Genomic DNA, 18,075 nt, shown 5'->3' with positions numbered 1-18,075 from the left:
AAGTGACTGAGAGACTGGAATTCAGGTCGGTGGCTGGCTAGTCTAGTTATTAAAATTTCTAAGGCAAAAAAGGTGACAGTCCTCACCTACTAAAAAATACAAGGTTACTGAAATACACTTTGATCATAAATGCTTTAAAAATCTCTATATTCTAGACTAAAAAGAACCAATAGAAGTACATTAAACTGCATGTGGGCTACACATCTAGAGTTAACAGGGAACCTTTCAAGTCCTCTAGTTCAGTGGCTCACTCTCCATTTAAGTACAAAAGGAACCAGTTAGATTCTGTATCTCAAGGAGAACTCACCTGAAGCGAGGAGTAGGTGTATATGGTGGAGGCTGCCAAGATAAGCCCTTTGTGAGGAGCTTAGTGAGGGCCGAGGCTGTGGATCGAGCAGCAGGTGTCGGTGCTGTGGTGGTGCTGGCAGCATGATGGCTCCTTCTCTGGCGGACAGGAGACCCAACACAAAGTTTAACAAGGAGTCCAAATAGTTCAGCAAGCGCTCGGCCTAATCTGGAGGATGCTGGAAACCAAAAGTCAGAATAAGGCATGAGAGAGTATGCTCAGAATGGTTTCATTTTAACTAACCAACACCTGGGAAACACTTGGACTTATTTCTACATTTAATAATCCAAAAAGGAAGTTCCACAGAGAATAAATGCCTCTTTTAAAGGCAGGAGACAGAGAAGTATATTGGAACTCGATACATAACAAATGTGAAAGACAAATAAGATAAACACACTGTTTAAAGAGTGTTAAAATCACCTTTGTAGAAAAAGCAACAGATCAATATGAACCAGTTGAGCAAATGATACATCTACTGGGTTATAGAATCACTTAAAATGCCCACAATACTTTAAAAACAGCAAAACTGTTAACAGAATTATCATATATATCGTTTGATCACAACATTGAATATATGATTCCCAAAAGAAAAAAGACCGCTAGGAAAAGCATAAAAATTTTATAAGTGGCTTTCTTAACATTAATTAATTTATAGAGAGAATGTGTGCACGTACGAGTGGGAAGGGGCAGAAAGAGATAGAGAAGCCTGATGTGGGGACTGATCTTACAATTCGAGCTGAAATCAAGAGTCAGACCCTCAACCAACTGAGCAACCCAGGTGCCCCACCAAAGGCCATTTTCTGCTTGCTTTGGGGCAGAGCTCCAGATTCCCAGGAGTTAGGTCTTCACCTTCCTCTACATTAAGGTGTCAGAAAGTGGCAAATATTAAGGAACGTACAAAACACGTTCTCCAAACATTGATATTACATTAAAGGACAAAAGAAGACAAGGACAGATCAGTCAACATCCTTAATGCAGTCTTATATCATGTTAATGTCTCCATAGAGCTGCCAAAATGACATTATTAAAACATGAATCAGCCAAGTCATATGCCAGCTATATTTAATGTATAGAGAAAGGAAAAGAAAACTGGGTGTAGTAGCCTAACAGGTAACAGGAAAGCAGGAGAGTTTAATACCACAGAAACCAAGAAGAGTATTTTGAGGTGATGGGCCGACTATCATGCTGCAGACAAGTTAGAAGGGGACTGAAGAGTATCCAATGGACGTAGCAACAGGTCACTGGTGAGTCATTTCAGTGGAATGGTAAGAGCAGGAATCATTTGCAGTAGTTGAAGAATGAGTAGCAAGGAAGGAATTTTAAAACATGACTTTCAGGAAGTCAGTCTCTTATCCCTGTATCCCTAGCAGTTATTTATCATATAGATACCACCTGAAAATGAGCCATCAAGGTTTACAAGTTCCTTAAAGGAAACAACAGAGCCATACCAACTGAATTTGTCTAAAACTGGTTAAGGCTCTGAAAGCCAGAAAAGGGAGTAGAATGAGGAAAATCACTCACCTGACAATAAAGGCTTGATTTGCTTGATTCTGGCAGCCATAGCAGGTGTGATTTTAGATTTGCCTTTAGAGTCTGAAGCAGTAGGTTCATCTGTCTCCATGGGAGCCAGTGTGTCACCATCAAGCCCAATGCCTTCTAATAAGCCCTGGGTAGAAGCATCCATACTTGCAGCTGTTCCATCCTGCTCACCATCTGTAGACATAAGAGGAGAGCAATAAGACCATGTTGAGTCATCACTTACCTGGTTCCCTGTCCTGAACAGTCACAAGAAAGAGCTACATATGGTGCTTGTTACTCTTTAAATGTCCATAACTTTCTAAATCTGAAAAGGAAAAATCAAACCAAAATGTAACTACTGATATGCTCCTCTCCTTTGAGACCTTCTAAGTAGCCAATACTAACATCTTCCAGCAAGAGCATATGAACTGTTTTAACCCAGGGCTACCTTGCAAAACTGCAGGCACTGTATGACATAGGGAGCACCATTCACATAGCCTACAGTGTATACCCTGCCCCCCTCCCAATGCTGTCAAGGTGAATACCCTGTTAATATTTTATGGCTTGTCAATAATAAACTCAAATTAAACATCACAGATGGCCACTGGAGAAATATATTTTATGACATTTAAGATTTTTGTATATGAACCTGAGATACATCTATTTTTTTGGTGGACATATGCATGCTTTTATATCTAATAATCAGATTAAACAAACCTTTAATAAAACACACCACACCAAGTTGTCTTTGTAATATTCTAAAAAAAAAAACCATGTGGAAATGGGAGTCATCTTTGTTAAATTAAATGTGTAAAAGAAATCGCTAGAAAAAATATATCCAGATTGTTAGGTGAAGCAATTCTTTGACACCAAATCTAATTTTGTTCATATTTCTTAGTAAATTACTTCTTTGCTTGATTCAAATTTGTTGCATTTTGACTAAATCTGAGGTTCTAATTTTTGGTTTGGTCCATTTTCTCCAAATCTATATGGACCAAAGGTTTGTGTTTATTTTACTGATTCTCTCTCCTGTCCCATAATAACCAGCTGTTATGTTATATAAATCCTTTCTCTGTTCCTTAAGCATTTCCCCTATGTTTAATAACCTAAGTACAATTTTTAAGCATATCCTAACAATTTTTATACATAGAATTGTCTTGTTACCTTAATAGTTTATTAAATTTATTTCTTCCCTGATATAGAATATAAGGGAAAAACTTTCTAGAAAAGTTTTTATTAATTTTAAGTTTGTTGCATTAGAGTCTGAAAATTGTGTATAGTTTCTGCTTACTGCAATTTCCTACTTTGCTGTGATATAACATAAAAGCCATTTTCTAAAATACCACTGTACAGGGGTGCCTTGCTGGCTCAGCTGGAAGAGCATGTGAATGTTGAGTTTGAGCCCATGCTGGGGGTAGAAATTACTTAATATGTGTGCTGCTGAAGTGAGCACTGGGGGTAGAAATTACTTAAATAAAAAAAAAATACCCACCGTACAAAGAGGAGCTTGGGAAGATGGCAGAGTAGGAGGACCCTGAGCTTACCCCGTCCTACATTTACAACTAGATAGCATCCACATCCAAGTCATTAAACTGAAGAGCTATCTGAAGGCTGGCAGAACAAACTCCACAACTAAATATAGGGAAGCAGCTGCATCTGAAAGTTTAGGAAGGTCAGAAAGGCAGAGGGAGGCTGTCCACTGAAGGGAGGGAGCTGGGTGCACAGCAAGGACAGAGAAATGGGCACTCGCACCAGGAAGCTCACATGGGGAGAGTAATACCCATTACGCCTGGCTTTAAAAACCAGAGTGCCTGAATTCTGGGAGTTTATAAAGCCACTGGGACTTGGGAGTCTGGAGCTTTAAAAGTTGGAGGACTCAGCAATGGGCCAACTATCACTGGGTCACCACCCTTAAAGAGACAGCAGTCTGTATCAAGTAGTAACATAAAGGGCACCCGGGAGGCAGATCTGTTCATACTGATTTAGGAGTATGTTGGAGGATCTCTCTGAAAAGAAGAGAGCTGGTGGGAGCCACCCCCACCCCCGGCTCTAACACAGAGCAACCTACAGGAAGTGAGGCTATACAGACAACTGCTACCTAACTAGATAGCAGTGTGCCACAGCCAAGAGGTGTCCTGAGCACTCACCTACTCAGGGCAAATTTTGTTAAATTTGCACATACCCCACCTAGACATCTCCCTAGCCACTTCGTGCTTTGAGGAACCTGGCATAGGACTAGTGGTCTAGTGCACAATTTCCTAACACTGCCTTCCAGCTTTCAAGTTCACTAGTGGACATACCCCTTCAAGAGCCAGCCTGCCTAGGTCCCACTAACACCACACAGAGACCAAGTACAGCTCATAAAAGGCTGAGAGTGTCAGTGCAAATGGCTGCATGAACAGGAAAGTAACTTAGACAAAACCCCAAGACATAAACACCACATATGGGATAATCTCCTTAAGTACCATGTTCTGGTGAACAGAGCACACTGCAGTCCAGGGCATTTCTAGGACTGCTTCTTCATAAAGTCACTACTTTCAAGAGCAGAAGACACAGCTGACTTTCTTAACACAGAGAAATGGACACAGAGAGGCAGACAAAATAGAGAGAGAGAGAGAGAGAGAGAGAGAGAGAGAAATTTATCCCAAATGAAAGATTAGCATAAAGCCACAACCAAAAATCTAAGTGAAATGGCTATAAGTAACATGCCCGATAGAGAATTTAAGGCAATGATCATAAGGATACTCACTGGACTCGAGAAAAGAGTGGAAGGCATGAGTAAGACCCCTGACACAGAGGTAAGAAACAACATAGGAGACATAAAGCGTTCAATAAGTGCAATAAGAAACATGCTTGATGGAACAAACAACAGTATGGAAGAAGCAGAGGAACAAACTAGTGACCTAGAAGACAAGAGCAATGGAAAGTAATCAAGCTGAAAAAAAAAAAAAAAAAACAGAGAAAAGACTTAGGCAATATGAAAATAGATTTAGGGAACTCAGCAAGGCCATCAAACATAACATCTATACTACAGGAGGCCCAGAAGGAGAGAGAGAGAGAAGGGGGCAGAAAATTTATTTGAAGAAGTAATAGCTAGAAACTTCCCTAATGTGGGGAAGGAAACCATCATCAAGATCCAGGAGGCACAGAGAACCCCCAACAAAATCAATAAAAGCAGATCAACATCAAGAAATACTGTAATTAAAATTGCAGAATATGATAAAAGAAAAAATTTTAGAAGCAGCAAGAAGAAAGTCATTAACTTACAAGGGAAAACCCAGAAGGCAAGCAGGAGATTTTTCAGCAGAAACTTGGCAAGCCAGAAGAAAGTGGCATGATCTATTCACAGTGCTGAATGGGAAAAATCTGTAGCAGGAATACTCTATCCAGACAGGCTATCATTCAGTTTAAAGAAGAGATGAATAGTTTCCTAAACAAAAAACTAAGGAGTTCATGATCCCTAAACCAGCCCCCTAAAATATTAAAGAGGACTCTATGAGTGGAAAGACCAAAAGTGACAGTATCAAGGAACTCCCAAAAAAAGGGATATAAAATATAGTAACACATACCTAAAATGTGGAGAGAAGAATGCGTTCAAACTTAAAACCACCATCAACTTAATATAAACTACTATATGTAAAAGATGTTATATACAAATAGAATGGTAACCATTTATCAAAAACCACTAGTAAATATGCAAAGAATAAAGAGAAAGAAATCCAAATATATTACTAAAGAAAATCAGTAAACCACGAAAGAAAAGAAAGAGACAAGAAAGGATTAGAGAAAATCTCCAGAATCAACCACAAAACCAGTAATAAAATGGCAATACCTACCTCCTACTTACCTATCTATAATTACACATTAACTATAAATGGACTAAACACTCCAATCAAAAGATAGGGTGACAGAATGGATAAAATAGGAAGACCCATCTATGTGCTGCCTATAAGAGACTCATTTTAGATCTAAAGACAACTGCAAATGGAACATGAGGGGATGGAGAAATATTTATCATGCAAATGGCTATCAAAGGAAAGCTGGAGTAGCAATACTTATATTGGACAAAATAGACTTAAAGCAAAGACTGTAACAAGAGACAAACACAGACACTATATAGTAATAAAGGGGACAATTCAACAAGAAACTCTAACAATTGTAAATATTTATGATATACCCATGTAAGAGCACCCAAAACACAGATAATTACAAAAATAAAGGAACTGATCAATGGTAATATAATAATAGCAGGGGACTTTAACACCCCACTCACATCAACAGTTCATCTAAACAGAAAATCAACCAGGAAACAATAGCTTTCAATGAAACACTGAATCAGATGGATTTAATGGATAGATTCTGAACATTCCATCCTAAAACGAAACAGAATACACATTCTTTTCAATTACATATGGAACAGTTTATAGAATAGATCACATATTAGTCCAGAAAACTAGCCTGAATAAATTCAAGAAGACTGAAGTCATACCATGTATATCTTTTCAGACCACAATGCTATGGACACTAGACGTCAACCACAGTATAAAATCTGGAAAGATCACAAATACATGGAGGTTAAAGAACATGCTATTCAACAATGAATAAGTCAACCAGGAAATCAAAGAAGAAATAAAAAAGTACATGGGAACGAATGACAACACAATGGTCCAAAATCTTTGGGATGCAGCAAAAGCAGTTCTAAGAGGGAAGTATATAGCAATACAAACCTACCTCAAAAGCAAGAGAAGTCTCAAACAACCTAACCTCACACCGAAAAGAGCTAGAAAAAGAACAAACAAGACCTAAAACCAGCAGAAGGAAGAAACTAATAAAGATTAGAATAGAAATTAATGATACAGAACTAAAACAACAGTTCAATGATACCATGAGTTAGTTCTTTAATCCTATCAGACTTGTTAAAAAAAGACTCAAATAAATCAAATCACAAATGAGAGAAGAGAAATAAAACCAAGAAATACAAAAAATCATGAGAATATGAAAAACTATATGCCAACAAACTGGACAACCCAGAAGAAGTGGATGAATTCCTAGAAACATATGAACTACCAAAACTGAAAGATAAGGAAACAGAAAATTTCTGATAACCAGCAAAGAAACTAAGTAATCAAAAAATTCCCAACAAACAGGAGTCCAGGACTGGATGGTTCACAGTTGAATTCTACCAAACTTTTAAAGAAGATTAATACCCATTCTCCTTAAACTATTCTAAGATACAGAAAAAAGGGAAAACTTCCCAATTCATTCTATGAGGACAGCATTACCCTGATTCTAAACCAGACAAAAACTCCACTAAAAAAGAGAACTACAGGCCAAAATCCTTAATGAATAGAGACGCAAAAATTCTCAATAAAATACTAGCAATCCAATTCAACAATACATTAAAAAAAAATCATTTGCCAGGATCAAATGGGATTTACTCCTGGGCTGCAAGGGTGGTTCAACATTCTCACATTCAGTCAGTGTGATACATCAGATCAGTAAGAGAAGGTAAGAGCATATGATCATTTTAATAGATGAAGAAAAAGCACTTGACAAGTACAATATCCATTCATGATAACCCTCAAGGGGCACCTGTGTGGCTCAGCTGTTTAACTGTCCGACTCTTGATTTCATCTCAGGTAATGAATTCAGGTCCTGGGAACAAGCCCTGAATTGGGCTCCATGCTGGGGGAAGGAAGGTATGCTTGAAGTTCTCTTCCTTTGCCCCACCCTGCAGCTCAGGCGCTCTCAAAATAAATAAATCAATCATAAAAAAAAAAACCCTCAACAAAGCAGGCTTAGACGGAACATACCTAAAGATAATAAAGGCCATATACGAGAAACAGAGCTAACATCATCCTTAATGGGGAAAAACTAAGAACTTTTCCTCCCCCTAAGGTGAGGAAGACGAAGATGTCTACTCTCACAACTTTTATTCATCATAATACTCTAAGTCCTAGCCACAGCAATCAGACAACAAAAAGAAAAGGGCATCCAAATCAGTAAGGAAGAAGTAAAACTTTTACTATTTGCAGATGACATAATACTATATATAGAAAACCCTATAGATTCCACTAAAAAATGCTGGAACTGATGTATCAGTAAAGTCACAGGATACAAAATCAATGTACAGAAATCTGTTGCATTTCTATATACCAATAATGAAGCAGGAGAAAGAGAAATTAAGAAAACAATCCTATTTACAACTACACCAGAAATAACATACCTAGGAATAAACCTAACCGAAGAGGTGAGGGACCTGTACTCTCAAACCTATAAAAACACTGACGAAAAGAAATTCAAGATGACACAAAGAAATGGAAAGACGGTCCATGCTCACAGACTGAAGAACAAATAACGGTGAAATGTCTATACTACCCAAAGCAGTCTACACATTTAATGCAATTCCTATCAAAACACCAACAGCATTTTTTACAGAACCAGAACAAATAATCGTTAACATTTGTATGGAAACACAAAAAACCCTGAAGAGCCAAAGCAATCTTGGAAAAGAGAAACAAAGCTGGAGGCATCACAATTCCAGATTTCAAGTTATGTTACAAAACTGCGGTAATCAAAAAAGTATGGCAGTGGCACAAAAATCAGACACATAGATCAGTGGAACAGAGAAAGTCCTGAATTAAACACACAACTATATGGTCAGTTAATCTCCGACAAAGCAGGAAAGAATATCCAATGGGAAAAAGACCGTCCCTTCAAAAAATGCTAATGGGAAAACTGGACAACAATATGCAGAAGAATAAAACTGGACCATTTTCTTACACCATACACAAAAATAAATTCAAAATGGATTAAAGACCTAAATGTGAGACCTGAATATATAAAAATTCTAGAACAGAACACAAGCAGTAACCTCTATGACATCAGCCATAGCAACTTTTCTTCTAGACAGATCTCTGAAGGCAAGGGAAACAAAATAAAAATTATAACTAGTGGGACTGTATAAAAATAAAAAGCTTCTGTACAGTGAAGGAAATAATCAACAAAACTGAAAGGCAACCTACAGAACGGGTGAAGGTATTTGAAAATGACATGTCTGATAAAGGGTTAATATCCAAAAAAATACAACTCAACACCCCCAAAACACATAATCCAACTATAAAATGAGCAGAAGACACTTCTCCAAAGAAGATATACAGATGGCCAAAAGATACAAGCAAAGATGTTTATCTTTATTTACCATCAAAGAAATGCAAATCAAAACAAATATACAAATAATAAACAAAAGGTGTTGTTGAGGATGTGCAGAAAAAGGAACACTCAAGCATTGTTGGTGGGAACACAAACTGGTGCAGCCAACTGTGGGGAACAGTATGGAGGTTCTCAGAAAGTTAAAAAAAAAAAAAAAAAAAAGATAAGATGCAGCAATTGCACTAATAGGTATTTACCCAAAGAATACAAAAACACTAATTTAAAAAGGATACATGTACCCCTATGTTTATAGCACCATTATTTACAACAGCCAAGATATGGACTGATAAATGGATAAAGAAGTGGTAGCATATACATACAATAGAATATCATCCAACCATAATAAAGAATGAAATGTCATTTTCAAGGACATGGATAGACCTAGAGAGTATAATACTATGCAAAGTCAGTCAGAGAAAGACAAACACCATGTGATTTTACTCCTATGTGGAATTTAAGAACAAACAAGCAAAGGGGGAAAAAGAGAGAGTGACAAACCAAGAAACAAATTCTTAATTATACAGAACAAACTGTTATTTTATTTTTACCAGAGGGAAGGGGTCAGGGATATGTTATATATATAAGTAACTGGGATTAAGGAGTGTACTTGTCCTTATGAATACTGGATGATGTATGGAACTGCTGAATCACTTTATTGTTCAACTGAAACTAATGTAACACTGTATGTTAACTAACTGGAATTTTTAAAAAACCTTAAAAAATACAAAAACAAAAGAAAAAAAGAAAAATTCAGAAAAATATATTAAATACGTAACAGAAAAAGTAGCACTGTCCAACAGAAATATGTGAGCCACATATATAATTTTAAACTTTCTGGTAGCCACATTAAAAAGTGAAAACAGGTAATTTTTAACATACTGCTTAACACAATATAGTTGAATTTTTATTTTAAGACGTAATCAGATATAAAAATCACTGAGCTTTTACATTTTTATACTCATGATTTTTAAAAAACAAGAATCTATGAAATAGAGTACAATTCAATTCAGACGTTAAATTTTCATAAAAACTGACCTACATTTATTTCATACAATTTAGTTGGAAAAAAAATACATTCACAGACCAAAGTTGTTCTAAACATTCTTAAAAGCCTTCTAACAACTGTACAGAATAGTAGTAGTTATATTTATATAAAAATTAGGAATTTAGTTTTTTCCATCCAACCTATCACCCTCCTCTTAACTATATCTTTAACAACCCTATTTCCAAATAATGTCACATTCTGAGGTGCTGGGGGAGGGAGGTTAGTGCTTCAACACAGTATTGTTTTGTGTGGGGAGACAGACATACAAATCAACCCATTATATCCTTCCCTTACAAGAGAAAATAAAGAAAAAAAAAAAGCACCTGGGAAGATAGAAAAGGAAAGGAGGAGGGAGGGAGAGCAAAAGAAGAAAAAAAAATCCAATTTTTTTAGTTATAGTGGCCACCATATTGAACAGCATGGTTCTAAAGTGTTCCACAGCCACTTAAAACAATCATTTGCCATTTTTAAGAGTGAAATTAAACTTCTGAAAAATAAGCATACAAAAATTAGGGTCCTGCTGTAACTTTCAGTACAGTAATTTCTAGGATTTAATTTTTCATTTGCATAAACTATATAAAAATATACTCATATTTCAAAATAGTACATTAGAAAACATTAGGGAATGGTTAATTCACAGACCCTTTACATGGCACTTAATGTTAAGTAAAAAGAGATCTATAAAATATTATCTCTAAGATAATCACAACTATGCTAATAAAATGTATCCCTAGGGGAAAAGATTAGGTATATAGTTCCAAAATACTGTTTATTTGTGGTACAAATGTTAAGTGATTCTTTTTACTGCAACTTATAATTTTTACCACTGTATATACACATTTTACAGAGAAACTGAAAATAATTTAATTTTAAAATAAAAATGAAAGGAAAAAATTGAGGGCTAAAGACAATACAGCTAACTCAGTTTCACAATAGACCTATAAAGACAGAGAGACAAAACTAAGAGAATTAATGATTAAGATTTTAGTTTCTTGGAGTTACCTGATCTTTTTCCGCCCTGGGTCGTACCTGCCTTCTCATCCTTTGGAACCAGTTTCTGCATGTCTGCCTGGCCAAATTCACACCCAGATGGTAAGCTGCAATAAGACAAACCATGAGTAAAAAGAACCCTGATAGCTCATTTCTTAAGTTCTATTTGGTCCCTCATCTGCTTGGCTGACAGGTAAGTGAACCTAACAAAACATGTACAATGATCAAATTCCTGAGGTAGTACTCAACAAGATTTCCAACCCAACTTTAGATTTGGCTAACAAATTTTAAATACCTATCATGCCGACACAGAATAATTAGGACATAAGATCAAAGATGCAGAAAATAACCCATTTGTAAGCATGTCCCTAGGCTAGTAAATGGGCAGGACAATACTGTGGAGTGAATGCTTGTGTCCCCTCAATATTTGTTTGCTGAAATCCTAATGACCAATGTGATAATATTAATAGGTAAGGCTTTTGGGAAGTGCTTAAGTCTTGAGGGCAGAACCTTCACGAATGGGACTACTGCCTCATAAAAGATGCTCCAGAAACATTCCTAGTCTCTTCCACTATGTGAGGATACAACGCAAAGTCTGCAACCCAGAAAAGGACCCTCACCCAACCACGCTAGCAACATAGTCTCAGACTTCCAGCTTCCAGAACTATGAGCAATAAATTTCTGTTTTTAAGGATCTAGTTTGTGGTATTTTGTGATTGCAGCCTGAATGGATTAAGATAGACAAGGAACCCTCTAAATTCTTTACTAACAGCCTTCTGCTCTTGACCAAAGCAATCCTCCAGGATCACTGAACTTAAGTCTCTCTATTAAGAAAGACAACAGAGATAATAAAGAGATGACCCCTCCCTTACCTGTTTGGCGTACACAGGGAGAGAAGGACAGTGCTTTCCCACACCAGGGAACAGTATAACTGGCTCAGCTTGCTCAGAACACTCAGACCCAACTGAGAGCCCCACTGGTTTACGGAGATGGAACGAATTTCACTCTGCAAACAAAGTAAACAGAAGCTATCTTTGGGATGCCCTCTGTAACATTTACAGTCTGTATCTAACATCCCTTCTCAATTTCTTCTCATTGCTTTTTGTAAATCAAAAGGCAATGGTCATAGGCAACTCTTTTTAAAGAAACAGTTTTGCAGATTCAATGACAGCCTTCTAATTCTGTTAGGTTGTGCTGTGGGACTTGCTATTTCCCTCTTACTTCTTAACTTCAATTAATATTTGGATTTATCTAATTCCTTGAAGTGAACATTTCACCTTAATTTTATTTAATAAAAAGTCATAAAACTCAATTCCAAACCTTTGTCATGTAATTATTTCCTCAATGGTTTATATCCATGCTTTTCAATTGATTTGATACAAAGAATATACTCCTGCTCAACAGCATAAAACAAGGGTGCTAAAACATTACATCATTTAATCTTTAGAATCGATTACTTGAGAACTGAAAGTTGTAAAACCATGAGCACATACAGACCACCTCCCCTTTCTGGAACCACAGGAGGAACCTCACATGGATTACAGGCATAGGGTTTGATATTCAGGTAATCTTTACTAATCTCTCTTAATTACCATGGACTTAAACATGCTATGGTCAAATTTCCTTCTTGCCATCCCATTATCAGGCCTACATGTATTTGTACAAAGATTAGGAAGTAATAAGGCCAGATGAGCACCCAATTGAAGCTTGTCCACTAAAAAGGTGACTATAAATCCCAGTTGGCCTATGTGGCTGCTAAGATCTATTAATGCCTGTTATTTTTTTTAAAAGATTTTATTTGCTTATTTGAGAGATTGAGTGAGAGAGAACAGAGGGAGAGTGAGAGAGAGAAGCAGACTTCTCTGATGTGGGGCTCGATCCCAGGACCCTGACACCATGACTTGGGCCAAAGGCAGGTGCTTAACTGACTGAGTCACCCAGATGCCCCATTAATGCCTATTATTTATAGTAACTTAATAAAACATGAGCAATGATCAAATTCCCAAGGTAGCACTCAACAAAGTTTCCAACTCAACTTTCACTCTCAAGAAAGTCTAATTCACAAAACAAATTATATGGTCACCCAAATTCTAATGAAAAAAAAAAAAAGGGGGGGGGGAATAAACTAGATGGCATCTTGAAGCATACCTGTATCCCCTACCAAAAAAAAAAAAAAATCTGTTCTTTTAGCAGCTAGCCCAGGTAGAACTGTTTCTAAGCACAGTAAGATGCCCAGTATGTGACCTATGTACTTTGCTGGCTTTAAACTAGCTTGTTCACCCCCCGATTCTTACCTGTCCAACTCTGCAAGTATGAACAAACATCATGATGTAGGCATGGGCAGCAGTGAGTGCATGGAGTAGAGGTGTGGCCTGAGCTGAGAGGGTAGCATCAGCAACGTTGCCAGCACAAGCCAGTTCTCGCAACAACACTGAGCCTCCAGGAGATTCAATTGGGCGGTGTAAGGGCTCCAAGGATGAAAGGATGGAGTCCAGCTGAAGGAGACCCTCTTGAAGGACTTTGGGTTCATGAGACAATGTCTGAAACAAGAATAATAAAGTATTAATATACAATGAACTTCATATACACCATGTCTTTAATAATCACAATGGAAGAAGTAGAAAACAAGTGTCACAAATTTTGAACCTGGCCATGGCATCCCACCTGGTTAAATGGTAGAGCCAAAATATGAATGCAGGTATGACATACCTCAATGCCTCCTTTTAGAGCAACACTTTACTTCTCTTAAATGAGAGGCTTTCAAATGTGGTAAGTCAATCATATTTAAAAGCTTGTGATGGCCAAACTGAAAATACTATTATAGCAATGACTCTATACTATAAGATTAATTATAAATTTTGCTCAACAAGGAGCAATATTAGGCAAGTTTTCAAAGTATGGAAGTGAACCAGTATTACTACTGTTTTTTTCTTCCTAAAATAAAAGAGAGGATTCTAGAATAGGAATGAGGTAGGCAATTACCTTTTTTATGAGACAACTCAAGGATTATAGGACATGGCCCTTGTAATTGCTTTTCAAATCTGCAGAAAAATCTCACAGTAAAATACTATTACTTGCCATTCAAAGATAGGATAACTTATGTGCTTTTACTGGGGCTTTAGATAAATCTATGAATTCTCACATAGTATCTTAGAGGTAGGATAAAGATGGAGCACAGCCTCTTTTCCTCTCTCCTATAAAAAGCACTTAATATTGCAAAGAGTGAAGCAAAATAAAACATTACGGATAAGTCACAATTATGAACTTTACGAGTCCAAACGCGACTGGATTACTGATTTTTACCAGAAATTTCTTATCACTGCACAATCCAGCTAATGAAGGAGCTTCACAGATTTAATGCAATCCCTATAAAATCATCAATGGCTGGGGAGGGCAGAAATAGAAATCTCTCTCTTAAAATTTGTAGAATAATCTCAAGGGACCCCAAATAGATATAACTACCTTGAAAAAGAACAAAGTTGGAGGTCTCACACTTCCTGATTTCCAAGCTTATCACAAAGATACAATAATTAAAAAAATGTGGTACTGGCATAAAGAAAGACATCAGGATCAACAGAATATAATAAAGCCCCCAAATAAACCCTCACATCTGTGGTCAAAATATTTTTGACAAGGGTGTGAAAACACAGGTGCAGCAGGGAAAGAACAATCTTTTCAACAAATGGTGTTGGGAAAACTGGATATCCACATGCACAAGAATGAAGCTGGACCTTACCTTACACCATATAAAAACAATTATTCTAAATAGATCAAAGACCTAAATATAAGAGTCAAAACTATAAAAGCATGTAGAAGAAGCCATAGGGTAAAAGCTGTAGGATCTTGGATTTGGGAGTGACTTCTTAGATTTGACACCAAAAGCACAGCAACAGCATAAAAAAAGATAAAATGGACTTCATCAGAATTAAAACCTTTTGTTCATCAAAGGGCACTATTAACAGAGATAAAGGCAAACCAGAGAACAGGGTAAAATACTGCAAATTATTTATCTGATAAGGAATTAATATCCAGAATATAGAAAGGACCCCTATAACTCAACAACAACAAAAAACAAACCCTACTAAAAATGGGCAAAGGACTTGAATAGACATCTCTCCAAAGATACACAAACAGCCAGTAAGCACATAAAAAGATGCTCAACATCATCAATCATTAGAAGATGCAAACTGAGACCATGCGATCTCAATTCACACCTATTAGGTTGGCTACTATCAACAACAACAGGAAAAAAAAAAAGAAAAGAAAAAGTAAGTAAGTGTTGGTGAGGATGTAGAGAAATTGGAACCGTTGTACACTGCTGGATGGAATGATGTGAAATGATGGAGCTGCTATGGAAAACAGTATGGTGGTTCCCTGAAAAATTAAAAATAGCTACCATATAATCCAGCAATCCTACTTCTGAGTATACAACTAAAAGAACTGAAAGGAGTCTTAGGTATGATCATACTTTTATATGGAATCTAAATAAATCAAATACATAGGACCAGAGAGCAGAATGATGGTTGCCAGGGGCTGGAGGGAAATGTGGAGATGTTGGTCAAAGGGCAAACTTTCAGTTATGAGTAAACTGTGGGGATATAATATATACCTTGGTGTCTATAGTTAATAATACATCGTATACTTGACATCTGCTGACAGTAGATCCTTAAGTGCTTTTACTGTAAACACACACACACACACACACACACACACACACACACAGTTGTCTTAAAGAAGTATTTTCATACCTGTGTTCATAGAGCACTATTCAAAAATAATCAAGAGGTGGAAGCAACCCAATGTCTATCAGTGAATGGATGGATAAACAAAGTGTGGCTTATACATACAACAGCATCATAAAAAGGAATGAAATTCTGACATATCCTACAACATGGGTGAATCTTTAAGACATTATGCTAAGCAAAATAAGCCAATCACAGAAAGACAAATACCTTATGAATTACATTTACATGAGGTACCTGGAACAGTCAAATTCAGAGACAGAAAGTAGAACAATGTTTACCAGGGGCTGGGAGGGAGAGGAGTGTGGAGTTGTTGTTTAATGAGTACAGAATTTCAGTTTTGCAAGGTGAAAAACTTTTGGAGATCAGTTGTACAACAATGTATATGTACTTAAGACTACCGAACTATACACCTAAAAATGGTTAAAAAGGTAAACATCATGTGATGTGTATTTTACCACTACTTAAAGTAAATAAAGCACTTAATTTTTGGGCAAAATTTGAGCAATAAACTATAGGTCACTTATGGTTAAAATGCATGACTATCAAGCTTGAAAATGGAAAAAAGCTATATGACTAAACAATACCAAATAATATCAGATTGTGTTAAAAAGCATCCATGAGAAAGGATGACACAAGAGTAATAAACCCAGTTCCAAAACTTTCTTCATCTACCATCCCCTCCAATAAACTCAAATACTGGAACTATATACCAAACCTAAGGACAATGAACAAATACTTTAACTTTTCAATGAGAAATAATGTGACACACTACTTATTAGTCACAAAATTCACTTGATCCACTTGTAATACATAACCACAAATTTCTTATTTTTTAGTTGAAAGTAAAGGGAGACCAAAGTAAAAACATGTATACAGAAGTATTACAAAATTGATTTCTAAAAAGAAATGAAGATATTTGGCCAGAAGCTCTTACCAATATGGATTTGCAGACACCTGCAACAGCCTGACAGGCCGCAGATGTGGGAAAGTCAATGGGCAGATTGGGAAGGCCCAAAATGGTAACCAAAGGCAAGAGTCCTTTCTGATTCACAAATTCCTGGCAGTGGTCATCTGTTGTATTGTTGCTCAGAATAGATTCCACAAATTTCATCTAGGTAATGAAAATTTTAAAAAATTAAGTTAGAGTCTGACATCTGGAACTAAAAGGCAAGCCTGGAGTAAGGACAGGGGTTGCCTTGCAGTCATAAAATCAGTATTTTCTAGAATACCAAAACCTCAAATAAATAGGGAGAGAGATAGGATATGGACCCTAAACATCCAAAAAACAAAAACGAAACCACCAAAAAATACCACACAGGAATAATTACTTCTTCCCAATCTACCTTTCTGGCCACACCTAAAGTCATGTAATTTGAGAGGATAAATGATTTGCTCAGGGCCATACCCATGAATTAGTGGCAAAATCAGATCTGATCTCTTAATGTGCTTCTTACATGATAGTGTGTTGCCTCTCCCCGTAAATAAAAATGGATACTCTTTCTCAATGTGTTCATAATGCAAATGAAAACCAGAACTCTAGAAGAGTGACTTGGACCAAACAAAGCATTTTTTTAAGGGAAGAAAGTAAAATGTGGGCAAGAAACACACAGGCATAAGAGGAACCATCTCTGGAAGTCTTGGAAGTGCTTAGTGGGCTAGAACAATTGCTAAGTGGGCCCTTATAGGGAAACAATTCTGGGAAAATTCAAACTCTTCCCTTTTCTCCCATGAAACACATGGTAAGTTGAAAGAAATGGTCATATTACTATTTTTTTTAATATAAAGAAGTTAACAGGAAAAATAGCAAGTAATGGGAAAAATTTATGTTGGACACATTCAAAGAACATAATACTGGATTGTCCTAACAAAGCCCACTCTCCTGTTTAAATTCCAATGGCAAATAGTAACAATGATCAAAAAACTGGGAGTATTTAAAAGAAGGAAGAGTGTTGTCCAACTGCTGGTAAACCAGTCTTATAGAACAAGGTTTGCACATCTTTTCCCACTGATCTATTAAAGGGCCCCAATGAAAATAAATGTGGAAATCACTAGACTATCTGGTAATCCCACACATTTTCCAGAAAAACACACACCTTTACTCAGTTTACCCTACCATGAATCTTACCACATTAAGGATGTAATCCATGAGGGGAATAGGAATACGTTCCTCTGTACCAACAACCCTGTTAAGGGAGAAAAGAGTGAGTTACACAAATTCA

The 18,075-nt window shown here is 36.7% G+C and overlaps 1 protein-coding gene across 14 annotated transcripts in view; it reads right to left on the bottom strand.

Moving 5' to 3' along the window:
• The window catches only part of HUWE1 (HECT, UBA and WWE domain containing E3 ubiquitin protein ligase 1), a 171,255-nt gene that overhangs the window by 54,071 nt on the left and 99,109 nt on the right, over positions 1-18,075 (bottom strand). For 13 of the 14 annotated variants that reach the window (XM_047714756.1, XM_047714760.1, XM_047714757.1 and 10 more), the window contains 7 exons: positions 17,982-18,039; positions 16,791-16,967; positions 13,406-13,651; positions 11,984-12,117; positions 11,124-11,218; positions 1,868-2,059; positions 308-524 (listed from right to left, as the gene is read on the bottom strand). In XM_047714756.1, the coding sequence (XP_047570712.1) occupies positions 308-524; positions 1,868-2,059; positions 11,124-11,218; positions 11,984-12,117; positions 13,406-13,651; positions 16,791-16,967; positions 17,982-18,039 (1,119 nt within the window). The remainder of the gene's footprint in view (positions 1-307; positions 525-1,867; positions 2,060-11,123; positions 11,219-11,983; positions 12,118-13,405; positions 13,652-16,790; positions 16,968-17,981; positions 18,040-18,075) is intronic. The other variant, XM_047714762.1, reaches the window with a different exon arrangement.

The sequence above is a fragment of the Lutra lutra genome, chromosome X, assembly GCF_902655055.1.
Source record: "Lutra lutra chromosome X, mLutLut1.2, whole genome shotgun sequence".
In the NCBI taxonomy this organism is placed as follows: Eukaryota; Metazoa; Chordata; class Mammalia; order Carnivora; family Mustelidae; genus Lutra; species Lutra lutra.
The sequence above is the reverse complement of the archived record's forward strand: the minus strand, read 5'-3'. Positions and strand labels throughout refer to the sequence as shown.